Here is a 17,906-nt window from a genome sequence, read left to right on the forward strand (position 1 = left end):
CACCAACCGCGTACTCAGACTGGCTCAAACCATTCAATTTCAGTCTAATGGGCTCTGAATATAAGGTGGGGCCCAACCCTGCCATTCATCTGCTTGAAGAAATGCCATTGGAATGTAGGGTTCTATAAAATGGCAGGATTGGGTGACAGTTAGCAAGCAGATGAGATATTGTAAGCAACCAACACAATACATTAGCAGCTATGTAAGGCATCTTGCTATTTTATTTTAAGGGCTGCCCATTAATGAATTATAAAGACAATATATTTATTGTACAACTTGCTTTCACAGTAGTATATTTTAATATACAAAATATCTTCCAAGCAACTGACACTACAATAAAAGAATTTACAGTTGTTACTAATGCTGTACTTGTGAATTGTATTCTGCCATGCAAATACTGTAAAATACAAGATGTTTCTTCATGGCTGTACTGCACCCTCCACTTAATCAGGACACAATTCAATTGGGATACTCCCGAGGATAGCCAAGCTATACTACCAAGGAATTCTACTTAATTGGGATGCCAACATATGAGTAGTGGTACTCAAATAGGGATACTATGTCTTTATAATGTTCAGAGGCTGATGGTGCTTTGACACCCTTCCAAAATCTTTGGCCTCTGCCAGTGCTCGTTTACCAAAGGAGAAGTGTTTTAACAATCTCCCTCCAGGCTCTTTGAAACACTGATGAAAATTAACCCTTTTAAGGATGGAAATAGTACAGGACTGCTAGGATGCTGGAAGGCCCTGAATTTGGTAGTTCAATTTTAGCTCCATCTGGGTGAAAATAACTGTTGTTGTTCTGTGTGGTGTTGTTTGTTTTGTAAGTGATGGACCTGTAACATCTTTATTTCTTCAGAGAACCAGCAAGTTAAATGTGAACAAAACAAAGCAATTTGAGAACCATTTCAGATACAAGCAAAAACTGGTTAGTCAGAAATTCTCCTTAATCAGAATGAAAGGTGAGCCACTTGGGTATCCCAATTAAGGTGGATTCAGCAGTTATTTATCAAATGCTTATAAATACGAGTTCATTGATAGGCAAACCTTAGCATGTTATTGGCATTTCTATTTATGCTTTTAACTGAACATTATGACACAATTTCCTCTTACTTTTGATCATACTAATGTCATTGGCTCCATCTCCTATGGCCAAGGTGACTGCCTTCCTGTGCTTCTTAACCAGCTCTACCACTTGTGCTTTTTGTAAGGGAGTCACTCGACAACAAATCACGGTTTTACACAAGCAGGCAACGTCCACAAATTCATTCTCCAGATTAGCCTCAAGTGCATGAGCCTGCAATACAAAGTATTCCCTATCAGAATACTGGTTCTGTAGCTATAATCAATAGAAGATGTGATGGATGGGAAATGAGAATTCTTTGCATATAATAAATAGGATTCATCACTTTTCAATAAACTGATTTCAAAAGTTTTTTTAAACAGCTGAAGCCTTTAGTGGAAGATACCACACATCTCTAGTAAACACAATAAATCAGTCTCATAAGTGTATACAGTAAATATATACATACACATAACCCATACAATCCTAACACACAATGAGAGCGAAGCTACATTTTGATGTGAAATACTTGATTTAATTACACGTTCAATACAATATTAACAAAGGGGGAAGAAATAACCTAAAATTGGATACATTACAGTTATTTCAGTCCAGCGCTTGACTTTCCAGCTAACTTTATGAGAATTTAAAAGGGCCTAATCCAGTGAATCATCAGCTCCACTGCAAGTATTTAGCTGCAGATACTCCATGTATCTTTGTGGTTCAGCACCCATGGAGCCTCTTCACAATTCAGACACAGTAAAATGCTGGCAACTATCATTAAATAAAGTCTGGCCAAACTCTGTGGTCTGCCTCTCTCCTTTGGATTCACATATAGCTAATCCAACTGTATGTGGCATGTGAGCAGGGTCACTGGAAAAATGCATAAAATGTTCCCATTTTGACATATATTATGCGGTTTCATTTACTGTGTGACAATTTTTCCATTAAACTGGAGGCGGGAGAGGAAACCTTCTGAAAGCCCCAGGCAAGAAAAGGACAGGGATCTCTTCAAAATCATGGGAGAGGAAAAATTTCTGGTTATTGATTTAGATATTATGATGATGATGGGGGGGGGGGGAGAAGAATACACAAGGAATGGGGAAAAGAGAATGCTTTTCCAGATCTTTGAAAAGGCTCAAGGGAAAGGACTGAGGCATGAGCTGGTTGCCTTTTAGATATCTCCAAACAAAAAGCGTAACTAGAAACTTTATCTTCTTTCCCAATTCTAATCTTAAACTCTGCAAAAACCAGCAACATCCATTGCTCTTCCCATTCCTTTGACTCTCTGATGACACTGCCAATGAGCATGCCACTTAATGCCAGTTACGGTGCTTGCTGGGGGTATTCACAACCCAGCTAGTGGTCTTATTCTAATCTTTTGACACAGGCTGCTAAACAGTTCTGAGATGATATTGAAACCACAAATCTGGACATAGGAGAGAAATAGCTTCTGCAGACTACATGACCTTTCTGTTGGAGACGATAATCTGCCCTAGACCAGAGATCTGCAACTTTCCATAACTTTCACAGTGTAGAAAGCAGCACATTCTTATGGCTGGAATGCAGCTTGAGAGAGCCATACATACTTAGAACTATCTTAAGTGGCTGTGGATGTTATGGAAAAACTTAAACAATATTCCCATTTACTTCTTCTTTTTCTATTAAGAAACTGTCTGAAGGCAGAGCCATTCTTATTCCCAATTTTTAAAAAGAAAATAAAGATCAAAGTATATGAACGTACAAAGATTATCATGTATCTTCATGAACGGCTAATTTCTCAAAAGTGAAGCCTGCGCTTTTAACTCTCTTAAGTTAGCGAGTCAGAAGATCGTTTTGATACTTGTTCAAGATTTTGAACCTGAACTACACTAAAGTAATGTAAGTTTATTCTATTATGACAAGAACCAGATTTCCTAATCAAAGCAAATTCTTTTGGCATCCCTGTAAAATGCTGATATTTAGAAAACCCACTGGAGGTATCTTAATGACATTAATTTGGTGCAGTAATTATTTTAAGGTCAGGTTGTGCTCTCAAACAACAAACATCAGGAAAAAATAACAGCCTAATTGCATTCTCTGAATTAATTGGCATTCATTTGTGATATTCCCCTCACACAAGCACTTAATAATAGCAGTGGTCTATGTCTAGGTAAGAAGGGATAAGATTGTGTGAACTAGTTCTTACTATCGGGCCTTCTCAACTGTGGTAGTTATTAAAAAAAGCTGTGTAGAGTTACTCATTTGATTTCTCTTCCATACATATCCAAAAGTTAAGATGTAATTTTTAATTGTTTCTTGCAATTATGTCAGTCTTTGTTTTTAGCTTTCTTATGAAACAGTTTTAGAGTTTGGAGAGAAATCCGTCATCGTTAGAAAACAAAACAGACATGATTATTTGGGTTGGGAAGAAAAGGACAAAACCTGAAAAAACTGACTTACCAGACTATGTCCATTTATGACTAATGCATAATCACCAGTGACAGTTTCTTCCAAGACTGAGCCCTGCTTTGATTCTTGCATTTTTTCACAAAATACATGGCCATTGGAAAGGTCTTTGTTTTGTCCAAACAAATGTTCTTTCGCTTTCCTTAAAAGAAAAAAGGAATATGTTGTTATTAATTTTAATCAGACAATGATTAATCAGAGCTAATTTCAGTTCTGCTGTTCTGATCTAATATTACATACAAGCAAATTTCAGTAGGCAAGAAGGATATTTCTTTTACGTGATGAAGATACTGTAGTGTGTTTAAAATCCAAGAAAGTAGGTTGGGTAGGTATGAAGGTAAGACAATATTTTTGAGTGTTTTTAAATAACTTAGAAGTTAAATAGCAATCTTGATCTGAGTTTGAACTGAGTCATTTATCATTAATTTGGTATTAAGATTTTCCAGGCTTAAAAGAAAGATGAGTTTGGCACAGAAAATGCTGTAGTTACATTTACAGGAGCAAAGATTGAGGAGAAACTCTTTTTCCAGGAATTCCTGGCAACATTGTATTAATTTTATTTTGTAAAACAAAAAAATATACAATTTCAGAATAACATAAACTGAGACCTTTTACAAATTACAGTACAAGTCCATTTATAGAAGTAAACTTATTTAGCACCTCCATGTCATAAGCAGAGATAGCTGAAAACCAACACATTGGAATGTTGTGAAAATTTAGATCATAAGTTAATAAATCTAGTCTAAATATTTGAACAAACCCCTCATCTGGGTTCTGCCACGATCTCCAACTGGCCTCTGGGAGTGGCACCACCTGCTACTTCAGCTATCCATAGGGTGAAGCCTTTTACAGCTTGCTGAATTAGGCTTCCCTTTTTGTTGTACGCTATGTTCATTGTCACAGTCCTAGATTTAAATTTTGCCCAGAGTCTGTTTATTGCGAACTCCTCTTGGTTTTTCATAAAATTGTCATACAATAGCTTTATTGGAGATTTTTTTACTTTCACTTTCTGGAAATTTTGTATGCATGTAATATTATGGGTGAGGTAACTGTCACGGAGTGTGGGGGAGTCAGGGCCCTGCACCCCCACTTTCTGTGACTTACTGTGACTCTCAGCCAGCCAGTAAAACAGAAGATTTATTAGACATGGGAACACAGTCCAAAACAGAGCTTGTAGTTACAGACAACAGGACCCCCTCAATCAGGTCCATCTTGGGGGGGAGGGTGCCCAGACCCCAGTCTGGGCCTCCCTCCATTTCCCCAGCCAGCTCCAAACTGAAACCCCCTCCAGCAGTCTCACCCAGCCACACACCCTAGCTCCTCCTCCAGCCTTTATCCAGTTTCCCAGGAAGAAGGTCACTTGGCCCCAACCCCCTCCTGGGCTCAGGTGACATGCTCAAGTATCATCCCTCAAGTGAAGTCACTCCCTGATATCCTACCACCATCTAGTATTGATGCAGACAGTAAGCCAGTAAAACTCCCATGCAACATTACCAGGTTAATACTCCGTACTCCCTACTCCGTCACACTAGTATCTTACTGGACCAACTTCTGCTGGTGAGAGAAACAAGCTTCTGCGCTTCCACAGTGCTCTTCTTCAGGTCTGGGAAAAGAAGAGCTCTCTGTGAGCTCAAACGCTTGTCTCTCTCACTGTCAGAAGTTGGTCCAATAAAAGATATTATCTTACCCACATTGTCCCTCTAATATCCTAGGACCAACAGGGCTACAACAATACTGTATATATTGTGACAGATGTGGGACTGCTCTGTAATAATTTATAAATGCTCTATGTTGAGCTGCATACTTTGTTGTATGAATACACTGATTTAGTTTAATAGCAGACCATAAGGAAAAACAAGCAGGAAGGGAAGAATAGGTCAATATAGACCACCCCTCAGCTAACATGTGAGGGCTCTTACAGCACAGTGGCAGAGCCATAGGTACTGCAAAGTCTGGCTGGACCTCCTTTTGAGCCTACCAAACTGATTTTGTCCAGAAGAGCTAAAGAGCCAGAAGAGCTAAAGAGCCAGAAGAGCTTTGTTCCTGGCAAGAACAAAGGAAATGGATTATAAGGGACTCTCTCTCTCTCCAAAGAGGAGGTATTTGTTGGGGAGCTATTCAAGGAAACCTGCCTGACCCAGGAACCTTCTCAGATCGCTGAAGACGTTAGGCCCATCTAGGCAACTATCGCTGGATGGTAGGGCTTTAGGGAAGACAGACACATGTATCAACTGTTTGTTGTTTTAAAATCCTTTTTCTCTAAATGCTTTGTTCTTACTCTTAAAATAAACAATACTTTGGTGTTTAAGAAGGCTGTTTTGTCACTGAATACCAGTGGCCACAAACTCCCGAAGAGAACAGCTGGTGTCAAACCCAGTCAGACCTGCTGGCTAAGCACAGTTGATCCTCAGTGTATCATAGCGCAGGGCACAGTCTAAGAGTTGGAGACACAGGCTAACATCTGAAAGGGCGTACTCTGAGACTAGAAAAGAGAGAGAGGTGCAGATAGTCCTGAAACCGTGGCATATATTTCTATATATTTTACTTAGATTATGACTCTGCATATGAAATATGCTGTGACATAAGGGCCTGCAATTACATTTAAGAGGCCCTGATCCTGGAAAGACTTCACCATGTGTGCTTTGTGCATATGAGTGCTACTATTGACTTCAGCAGCAGTTACTCACAGGCATAAAATTATACACATGCTGAAGTTTTTGCAGGATCAGGGTTTTATATGATGACAAAAAAATCTTTTTAGGCGTGTGAAGAGGAAGATGAATTTAAAGTGGAGACTTTTGAAATGGATTACCTAAAAATCTTCTAATTACCAGAATTCTGAAAATAAACTCTCTTCTGTGTACTATATAGTAATGTATGAATTCTTCATAAATTTGAATTTTCATATTATTGACCAAGATATTATAGACAGTTGCTATTAAGAAGTGATATATGTCAGATGTCTGAATCTGATATTTTGCTTTTTCACCTTTTTTTTTCCTTCTGTGAAATATGGTTTACTATTTAGCTTTGAATATTTTTCAAATTTATTTTATTTTGATCATTCGCTCATCTTTTCAGATTTAGAAAAATAATACGCAGCTGCTCTACAAGAATCTGGTCTGAACACACCCTTAAACTTTTAAGACGTTCACATCAGAAAACTGCTCTGAGCTTTGTGGCTCAGATCACAATGTTTAACATGACAGATGTTTTATAAATCTGTTAATTATTTGAAATAAGTTTCAGTTATTGGTTCAGTGAATAAGTTGTTTTCTAAATAAGAGGCAGTTTCTGCATAAAATACCAAAATAAATATGCTGCTCACCAGAGTCCAGGATTTAATTATTTATTTACAATGTCAACAGTAAAAGATAGCATACATTTACTTAAAATACCCAAGTCTAGTCTGTATTTGCAGGATATCATAGTGCTATATGCCGAATCCAGAACAACATGTCTATTATGCAATGGAGACCAGGAGTACCACAGCATTGATGCAGCTGGTCTCCTGGGAAAGGATGTCTTCTTTGTTCTTTGAAGGCCACCTGGCGGTTGATCTGGAAATGGTACAGAGACAACCAGTGCATTCCACCCCAAAATCATAATAAGGGTAAAGTCAAGGTGCTACTTAGGAAATAAAAGATGACACCAGAATGAAACAATGGATAATTATGCGTGCTATGAGAGAAGAGGAACTGGTAATAAAAAGTGCTTGCGGGGGGGGAAGAAAAACTTGCATACTGGAACAAACTTGAATTCAGAAAATATACATATTAAATAATATATTTTGTTGCCCATTTTCTGTCTTACTGAAGATGTGTCTTAACACTAACATTGATCTAAGCACCATCTTCTACTGGATCCTGCACTGAAATCAAACCACAGTGTTTACAAAATCACCATATATAGCCATGGAAATGACTGTAATATCATAAATTCAGTGTTAAAAACTTCTCTCCATTCATAACATCTCTAAACATATCTTTTAGCTTCAATGACACAACCTACTGGGCATACAGACTTCCTAGATGTGTTTCTCAGAAACAAATATGAGTATTTATGGGTTTCCTGTTTAATTAAGTCCTTTTCAAATCTGTACTAATGACTCAGTTTCTGCTTTTTTTCCTCAGTAGCATATTCCCCAAAGGGTAAAATGCAAGCCAGAATTTACTTGTATTCAGGGATGCCCTCAGACACATGATGGAATTCATATGGGTTCACATATCCGAGGGCAGCACTGCCTTTTGTTAACTAAAGCTTTTCTTCTACACCATTTGATAACTGGAATCACATATGGATATGTAGTTATTTACACTGCACAATGCAACTGCATCACCCAACTCTTTGACAATCTTTTGACTATGCAAAACATGGTACACATTTGTACCTCAGTTCTGCCTATCTTCCATGTTTCCAAGATTGAAAAAAAAAAAAAGAATTGTTTACTGTGTTTCACCATGTCCATATTTGGTTCCCACACTGCTTTCTTGCTTGAACCCTGGCCTAATGCTCTGTGAGTGATTTTCACCCCCCACCCCTGCGCCAAGCTGCACAATTCATACCAAAATTGATTCCTACATAAATAGTTTATGCAAAAATAGAACTCATGTTAACGTAACTCATTTTCATTGAATCAAGGCCATATATAATATATAATGCTTAACCAAAATACACAAATCACAAAAGGCTAAAAAAAAGTGTTTGTTTACTTAAACTGTTGTATTATGTAATTTCCCATTATTCAGATTGAAGATATATTAGTTATAGGAATAGGCTGGAACTGAAACGCCCAAACCACTTGGCTGGTGCTAAAATACCAAGGGATAATTAGGTAAACTGATGCCTTGTTTGTCTGATACCCAAAATAGGCAAGAATTTTATGTCCATGGTAATTACAGAAAAAAATTAGAAATTGCTATGTTTGGCTCTAGTGCAAGTAGAAAAAAAATACACAGAAATGAAAAAGAGACACAAGTAAGAGAAGAGAACTGAGAAGGAACAAAATTCTAAACGTCACTGACGAAAGTAGAAGGGAGAGAAAGACATGGCCTACAGATCTTTAAACACATCTATTCAGTATGCTGTCTGGAAAAGGTGGAAGGATGCTGCTGCCTGTAATGCATTTTCCATATTCTAGTAATATTATAATAAAACACTGTACAAAGTTTGGTACCATGTGTGCTTCCAGTGCTACTGACCAATACTTAAATACATGTGCAACTTGTTTCTGTATTAAAAAAAAGAAAAGAAAAAGGGAAAGGCTCTTCTCCTGCAGAAGAGTAAGAACTGAAAGGGCCAGGATTGTATTATGTTGGCATATTGTCTGTATATTTCCCAACTGTGCTGTGAGAGGTAATAATTTATTCTCTTCCAAGGAAGGAAATTTGCATAAATCTCCAACAGTAAAAATCATAATGCCAGCTACGTGTATCATTCAAGAAGTCTCAGCTACCACACTGAGAGAGGAGATAAACATGTGTGAGAGAGAAAGAAACAGAGGTTGAGATCTATTCCCATGTCGGCACTATTTCTAACAGTAATTATTCTCCAAATTATTATTACAGGGCCTACTCTAGAGAAACTGCTGACATTTCCTCTTCCAGATGAAGTGATAATGGCATTTGTTCTAACCATTCCACATGTAAGCATAAAGTGATATGGAAGGCAGCAGTGGGAGTGAGTCAGGGCTACGGAATTCATGACTATGCATATGCCATGGCCCTATCACCCATGCAGGGTGGAAGGCAACCAGTATTCTAGCTTGCAGTCGGGAGTAGTGGCCTCAGTTGCTGGTTCGTTGCCTTCAGACAAGAAGTTGGCACACTTTTACGACAACTGACAGAACTTTAACAGATGGAATCTTAAGGAAAGGTTTGTAGCATCATAGGGAGAGAGTCTAACTGGAGTATACGGTCTGCAAGGAAGAACATAAGATAATGTATTTTAAATGTTTTTTTACCTGAGTTCTTCACGCACTTCCATTACAGTGTGACCAGCCACTATGAAAATCTCATTCATGGTGTCAGTGAGCATGTTGCAGGAGTAACCAATGTTCATGGCAGTTTCTGAGAGACAATAATGTCAGTTTTGATTAGAATGGTTGTAGTTAAAATCATTACTTATTTATTTTGTAATATCAACAGAGCATATTGAGAGTGCAGTACTATCATAATGAGAGTAATTTTCTAACATAATTACTGGGTTTGATATAAATGTACTATTAAAAATGCACCTTCCTCTGAGCTATATTTTATGGTTATTATTTATAGTGAAGTAGTACTCAGAGTCCAACTGAGATCAAAGCCCTATTGTTGTAAACACTGTTCAAACACATACTGAAAGACCGAAAAGGTTTCTAAATAAACTAGCCAGACAAAGAGGGAAGGGAAATTGAGGCACAGGGAAAAAAAAACTTGCCCAAGGTCAAACAGATGATCAGTGGAAAAACAAGGGATTAGAACCCAAGTATCCTAACTCCTAATTCAGTGCCCTATGTGCTAGATCACACTGCCTTCCATTTGGGGAGTAACCTATAGATGGTCACCCTTGTGCACTAGAAAAAAAACTCAGAGATTAAACCCCTATAGGGTCATCATTAGAAATACTGTAAATGCTATTTAACTATATTTTTGTAGAGCTTGTTATTGAGATTAAAATGCTCAAGTACACACGTGCCATTTGAGACCTTTTTTCTTTCCACTGCGCACCTGTGGCAAGTGCCATATCCAAAGAATTTAGGATCCAAAATCATGCTGTGATATTAACAACTGAAAATATTATGCATACTGTGCTGCGAATCTCAGTCCACAAATACCAAAACAATTGGTAGAACTTTTTAGATGGTTTTACAAGACATTATTTGTATTCACTTTTCCATACATGACCCCCATCCAGGATCCTGCACACTGCCCAAACAAACACTAGGGTCATATGGAGAGAACCCTGCCCCCAACGCCATAGGTTACAGTATACCTTGCTGGAGATGCTCTCCAATGCCAGGGTGGAGGGTGTTCACCACAAGATCCAACAGTCACACCTCTGCCGTCCTCCCGGCATCCCCATGCACAACTCAATGTTACCCTCATTGCTCTGCCTTAATGTGCATCAAGCCTCTCAGAGCAGTGTTTTATTAATAATTTATAAATGTTAAATAACAATAATGTTCAAGGGAATGTGCTCCCTGCACTCCGTGCAAGGGAACTGTAGAAGTCTCACTGCATTTAGGGTTTTCTATCACCCTACCCCACCCCACCCCACCCACTTACCCCCAGAATTACACAGTATTAATGAATTACCTTGCTTGTCTCCTGTTAGAACCCAGATCTTAATGTTAGCTAGTGATAAGCTGGCAATTGTTTCTGTAACTCCTTCTTGTAACTTGTCTTCTATAGCAGTGGCACCTAGTAACTTTGTAAGGAAGCAGAACATTTAAGTGACTTTCTACAAACTTTGCAAATTCACTTAGTTAAACTAAGAGATCTGGGGAATATAAACAGGATAAACTATGTAGTTTAAACATCTACACATGGATAACATCAAGTCAAGTCAAACTTTAATACAATATACTACCCTTGATCTACATTCACAGCTTCCACTGAGAGCAGTGGAAATTTCCCCAAGTCTCAAAGGCAGTCTCCAGTCTAATTTGAATCAAGAACTATATAATACATAATTTCAGGGCAATCTTTGCTGGGGATTCCCTGGTTTTAGGGGGCCCTCAAGCCCTTTTCTTGCCCAACAGGCTGGCAGCAGCAGATCTAGCATCATTATCTTCTAGGTTGTAGTTTCTGTGTCAGCTCTTTTAATATGACTATATCTCCATATCAGTCTCAGCCAAAGGCATCCTTATGGGGAAAAAGCAAGGATGAAACTGAAGGCATGGGCATAATACCAAAATGGGATATAATGTGAATTGTAGTTTATGCATTGCCCCTTTAAAATAAGCTGCAGAGACCAGACGCTGAAATATCAATATTCCATCAAGGCAACAAAGGGTGCAGAATTTCAAAGGAATTGGGAAAACTCAGCTGGGGGTTCAGAAGACGGGGTCAAATACATATATTCAACTCACATTGACTACAATGGGAGTTGTAAGTGCACATCCGAGAGTGGGATTTGGCCTTTACAGAGAGAGGAATTGGAAAGAGCAGGCATGGGAGAGGAACAGCTATCTGAGTGGACAGAGGAAAGGATTACCATCACTTATAGAGTAAAGGCAAGAGTAAGTTTTAAATTGTTTTAACTGTATATATTTCATATTGAAAGTTGGCTTTCTGGTTACAAAGCAGCATGGACGGTCTTTTCTGAAATGGAACATGGATGTGACTTGATGAGAGTTTTAGGGGAAAGAAAATGGCTGCTTTCTTAAATTTAAAAAAAATCAGGTAAATTTATGTTTAAAAGGAGTCAGTTAACCATGGGGAAGAATCCCCTCACTGGTTGCCTCGAATATCTTAAAGCCTAACCACAACTGGCCTCGACATTCATTAGCATCCTTTTAAACAAAGAGGGGCACTGCCTGAATGTGAACATATATAAAGACTACAGCAGTCTTGCTTGTAACACAACATCAGGAACGTAAGAGCATAGAAAAGTATCAATCTATAATACAACATCACTTTGCAAATATACTTTTCCTGTGCTATGTCTCTCAGAATATACCATCATGTCTTTTTCAATCTCTTCATATGCTGCAGCAAGATATTCGTTCCTGCTATCCAGTGAAGTGTTTGCCTCCTGAAGTATTTTAGACCACTCTTTAAAGTGCTCTTCAGTCAAGTTTTTGTATGCAAGGGCTAAGGTCCGAAGGCCTTCTCCAGCAAACTCCTGTCACATAAAAATAAAAGATGAGCAGTATCTATGGGAACAATGTAAACTAAATTAGTCAGAACCACATTATATTAATTTCCCACTCTGTTAACATCCGTCTTGATTATGGAGTCAATAAGCAAGGTACTCTAAGATACCACTGAAATTAAATTCTCATAAACCTTGTTTCTGGGGGATTTTAACTCTTTAAGGTTTCTTTTACTTTGAGGTAAGGTTGTGGGCACATTTTCTCTTTATAGCTAGATTTTGTTCTTTAAAAAAATAACTTGAATTGTTTGTGGCAACTTTTATATGTACATGAATATTCTAACAAGAAATTGGAGTGCCTAATATTATTTTAATGCCAAACCCGAATCTAAAAATTGGATTAAATGAAATGTTGCAGTCAGACAGAGCTGAATGTGAATGGCTACCTAGGTATTAAACAGATGAAAGTTTTAACCTTGAAAGGCAGCTAATGTGCCCAGACTACTCTCTTTAGCACAATTAACTAAAATACTTAGCACACTTTTGGTACTACCACATATTAACAATAAATAATAATTTCATTGTGAACATTATCATTAATCCATCATCTTAAAAGCATAATACCCATGTACCTAGGATGGCATCAATGGAAGAACTGTAAGAAGCTCGACCAGATAATAGGAGTAGAAATGTCTCAAGCAGTATGTGAATCACAATAGTTCCATGACACTGTATCACGGCCTAAGGTGCAACCTATCTGTTATGCTGACAATAAAGGCCTCAGAGTGAATGGGAGCTGTGGCTGCACCACATCTCTAATAATCAGCATCCAAATTTGAAACCACTGGCCAATACACAGATATGTGTACACAGGTTAACAGGTTAGACCCTTCAACCTAATCACAGAGAGAAACAGATGTAAAGCTGACCCCCCAACACTTGAAAAGGGTAAAAACATAATATCGTCTGATATGTTGGTGGCTCATGCTAATTAATTTAGATTCTGATCCTGTATCAGGATTGTCTGGTGCAGACTGCTGGGCTCACGCAGAATCCCACAGACAACGCATTATTTCTTTAATATAAAAATGATTGCATATATGATGTTATTCAAAATGTACACATTCTTACAGATTGCACAGCATATTAGATATATATATTCCCTCCTTTATATCTTAGAATTTCAATGACTGATTTTTTTCAAAGTCAAACAACTATCATGAGCAATTTTACTGTTAAAAACCAAAAACATTTCGGGAACTGTCTTTGACCCTGTAGTTCATCTCAACAAATCAAATGGTTTACAATGCTCCACTAACAACATTTTTTCATCTTCAGTGAATATTTGAACATCCCCTGTTCTATTATACAGCTATAACAATTAATATATAAACAGGAATGATAAAACTCAGAATTTAATGGATTGAAAAAACAGTAAGGCTTTGGAATTAAATTAATATAATGGAAAGGGGAAATTAGAGTGATGTGAAAAAAACCATAATACATCAATATACAAGTACGTATTCCCTTAACTTTACTAGGCAAGTATGAAAATTCAAGGTCTTTGCATTTGACCAACTGCAAAGATCAGATGCATATGATTCCAGCCTTGCTTTCATAAAAAACATGTTGGCCTTCTGGAAAACATTAAAAGAAAGCCAAGAAAGCTCTATTACAGAGACAAAAACAATAGTTATGTTTGTAACCAATATTACTAAACCATCATACTGTATACTTAATGTCAAAGGAGTATTTTTTTTTAAAGACTCATGGAATGGTTTGTATTAAATGTGGACACTTACAAAGAACATGAATTCTAAAAAAATAAATGCAGGAAATGAGGGCTTTATCCAGTTTCCCTTAAAGTTCACATTAGGTTAGACCCTCAAACTGAATAGAAGAGACCTATTTTGTTTAACACCATATTACCAAACTGGATACTTTGTATCCACATCCACAGATTCCCACTGGCTTTTCACAAGGGACTCCAAGGACTTGTATGGATACCTTACAAACACTGTAAATATACCAGCTGTTTCAGGAGTTAACAGTGCACACAAAAAGCTCTGTCATTTAACTGGATTTAGCTCTCTGGTCAGCCAAAGGTAAGGCTGAAATTTAAGAAATTCTGGCTCATTTCAGAGCAGAAGGCCTATTAAGGCATCTTTTCTATTAAGGCACAGAAAAGCATCTGTATTTAGGAAAATACTTAAGCACGTGTTTAACTCTAAACTTAAGTCCCTAAGCACATGCTTAACGTTAAGTGTGTGGTTAAGTGCTTTTATGACTTAGTGCACATACCTCAAGATGATCTGATGTCAAAGACATTAATTCTTCATTGGAGGGATGAAGCCTCTCAAATAAAATAGTATCTGCTCCTTTGCAATATAGTTTTATCTGCCCATCTGGGCTTTGAACTGAAAAAGAGAAGAGAAGTAGAAATTAAGACTGAAATCATTACTTTTCTTCCATTTTCTTCAAATGTCTATTTGACCTACCAGGTCTAGTTAGATGTTTTCTATACATATCAATAATAGTACAGCAGTCAGCACACAGAAAACAATCCCATCACCTGGGTAGGAGTTAGGTACAGTTCATGTACACTTTAAAAATGAACAGAACACATACTGATAAATTTTTCAACTAGCGATTAGGCAAAAACTGGAACCTCTCAAATCTGAACTCCTTTGAATTTCAGAGGGATGGGACAGGTACAAGTCCCTGGATCTGAAACCTCTCCATCAGTGTTGCTTGTGAATCAGATTTTTCTGTTTCTGCATCAGCTGTGCCCCAAAGTCTCACAGCAGCTGGGCTCGCAAAATTCCAACATTTGGGGCTGGTATATCATAAAAGAAGTTTGCAAGATTTTGCTACCGTCAAATCTGACTCTGAACCTTACCACTAATTAAATCTCAAATCCAAACCTTGAACTTTAGTCTAACTAATCTACATCTAAACCCAAATTCTGACATTCTCAGCCCATCTGTAGTTATTATACAACATTCTCCCCAAAAGTCTTCACAGAATCTTAGAGAGGAAGGACTGGAAGGGACTTCGATAGGACATCTAGTCCAGTCCCCTGCACTGAGGCAGGACTAAATATTATGTAGACCATTCCTGTCAGGGTGTTTGTCTAACCCCTTCTTAAAAACCTCCCATTACAGAGATTCCACAACCTCCCTAGGCAATTTGTTCCAGTGCTTAACTACCCTTACAGTTAGGAAGTTTTTCCTAATGTCTAACCTCAATCTCCCTTGCTGCAATTTAAGCCCATTGCTTCTTGTCCTATCCTCAGTGGTTAAGGAGAACAATTTATCACTCTCTTCTTTATAACAACCTTTTACATACTTAGAAATCGTAGAAGCTCAGGGTTGGAAGGAAACTTAGGATGTCATCTAGTCCAACCCCCTGCTCAAAGCAGGACCAATCCCCAATTTTTGCCCCAGATCCTTAAATGGCCCCCTCAAGGATTGAACTCACAACCCTGGGTTTAGCAGGCCAATGCTCAAACCACTGAACTATCCCTCCCCCTTAAAGGCTGTTATCACATCTTCCCTGAGTTGTCTCTTCTCCAGACTAAACAAACCCAATTTTTTCAATCTTTCCTCCTATGTCATGTTTTCTAGACCTGGAAACATTTTTTTTTCTCTCCTCTGGATTTTCTCCAATTTGGCCACATCTTTCCCAAAGCATGGTGTGCACAACAGGACACAATACTCCTTATCAGTCTTATCATTGTTGAGTACAGAAGAATTACTTCTCATGTCTTGCTTACAACACTCTTGCTAGTACATCCCAGAATGATGTTAGCTTTTTTCCCCCAATAGTATTATATTGTTGACTCATATTTCATTTGTGATCCACTATAACCTCCAGATTCTTTTCTGCAGTACTCCTTCCTTGGCTGTCGTTTCCCATTTTGTACTTTTGTAATTGATTAATCCTTACTAAGTGTAGTACTTTGCATTTGTCCTTATTGAATTTCATCCTATTTATATGAGACCATTTCTCCAGTTGGTCAAGATCATTTTGAATTCGAACCCTGTCCTCCAAACAATTTGCAACCTCTCCCAGCTTGGTATTGTCCGCAAACTTTATAAGTGTACTGTCAATGCCGTTATCCAAATCATTTATGAAGATTCCCTTAATTTCTTTCACAAGTACAGCTATTTGACTTTCTCTTTTTTAATGACACAGGTGAGATAATTCCTTCTGCATCATCTCAGTTTGTTTCTACTGGAATGAAGTACCATAACATGAACATCACTTTACAGCACAGAACCCTTGAGGAAAAAGCAAGATAGCAAATAGTATTATGAAGGGTACTCAGGAAGAGAATACTGTTTAATCTCAGGGCAATAGCTTCTGAGAGCATGTGCAGCTGTATTAATGAGAGCTGGCAGGGGTCCGGAGGGGGACTGATTAATTGTTGCTCATGGTTTTCTGCCTCAGAAAAGAAGCAGATTTATGCCAGCACGTACTTGTGAGCACCTTGAGCCATTAAATACCAGGCTTTTTATAAATATATTATGGTTGATACAGCATCAGCTTGACATTTATACATTTTAAAAGTATGTGCAACACCTATTTACTGTTGTCATTTGCACCACATAAAATAACTAACCAGTAAAAAATGCTTAGCTCCACTAGAGAGGAGTAAGTCTTGAGCGAGTTCAAGGTGGAGAAAGTTCCTCACTGGACCATATAGCAGGAGTGATTTGTATGAATTAACAGTTGCAATATGATCCATACAAATAGTTTAAATATTTCCACTTTATGCCTAATATTTACATTGCCGTCCACAAATACATCGAACTATCATTTTGAAAGAAGTTTTTTCTGCATAATGTATCTTTTGTGTTGTCTCTGCCCAGAGAACGTATTTTTGAAAATAGTTTAAGGTTAATCAGACAAACTGTTTTTGAGTTACAAGGCTTTTAAAAAGAGGTAGTTTTCATTTTTAAAATTCTGTTCTATAGAAACATTTTGGGACACTCATAACTCAGACATCTTGCAGTAAAAACTTCAAACTTGCTTTATCCTCTAATCCTCAATGAGAATTAGTGTATAATCATATGTTTACCAAGTTGAAATGCAAGACATTTTAGTTATTACTTTTGGTCTCCATATGTGTTTTAATTTCCATGAGAGAACTGGGAAATTTCACAAGCTCCACTTAATTTAAGCAAGCGCTCTCTTGCTCGCTCTCATATTAAAAAAATTTCCAGCCTTTTTCATGTGAAAACCCAATTAATAGATTTGCAAGTTTCTCTCAGTGATTTTTCCGTAAAAAATAGATGGGTTTCTTAATTGTATTTTATTTAAGATCCCTGGCTAATAAGTGGAAGGCTAGCAGAGATGTAAGGTACTGTTGGTGTTGGAACGAGAGTAGATTGGAAAAAATTCAATTAAACTTTTTTTGTGCATATTTGAAGATTCATCAAAATTGAAACATTCTACAGAGTTGTGTCAATGTTGGTGAAACTATGATGGCAACCAGGCGGGGCTCCAATGCAGCCTGGTGGGATACTGAGAACCCTGGCTCTCAGACTTACAACTCCTTGGCAGCCTAGGCTCCCAGGGTCCACCAGCTCCAA

The 17,906-nt window shown here is 37.8% G+C and overlaps 1 protein-coding gene across 12 annotated transcripts in view; it reads right to left on the reverse strand.

The window, feature by feature from the left end:
• Window positions 1–17,906, reverse strand: part of ATP8B4 (ATPase phospholipid transporting 8B4 (putative)) — a 144,032-nt gene that overhangs the window by 18,130 nt on the left and 107,996 nt on the right. For all 12 annotated transcript variants that reach the window (XM_043524464.1, XM_043524466.1, XM_043524457.1 and 9 more), the window contains 6 exons: window positions 14,611–14,726; window positions 12,175–12,339; window positions 10,809–10,920; window positions 9,473–9,578; window positions 3,505–3,652; window positions 1,113–1,296 (listed from right to left, as the gene is read on the reverse strand). In XM_043524464.1, the coding sequence (XP_043380399.1) occupies window positions 1,113–1,296; window positions 3,505–3,652; window positions 9,473–9,578; window positions 10,809–10,920; window positions 12,175–12,339; window positions 14,611–14,726 (831 nt within the window). The remainder of the gene's footprint in view (window positions 1–1,112; window positions 1,297–3,504; window positions 3,653–9,472; window positions 9,579–10,808; window positions 10,921–12,174; window positions 12,340–14,610; window positions 14,727–17,906) is intronic.

The sequence above is a fragment of the Chelonia mydas genome, chromosome 10 (genome assembly GCF_015237465.2).
Source record: "Chelonia mydas isolate rCheMyd1 chromosome 10, rCheMyd1.pri.v2, whole genome shotgun sequence".
Classification (NCBI taxonomy): domain Eukaryota; kingdom Metazoa; phylum Chordata; order Testudines; family Cheloniidae; genus Chelonia; species Chelonia mydas.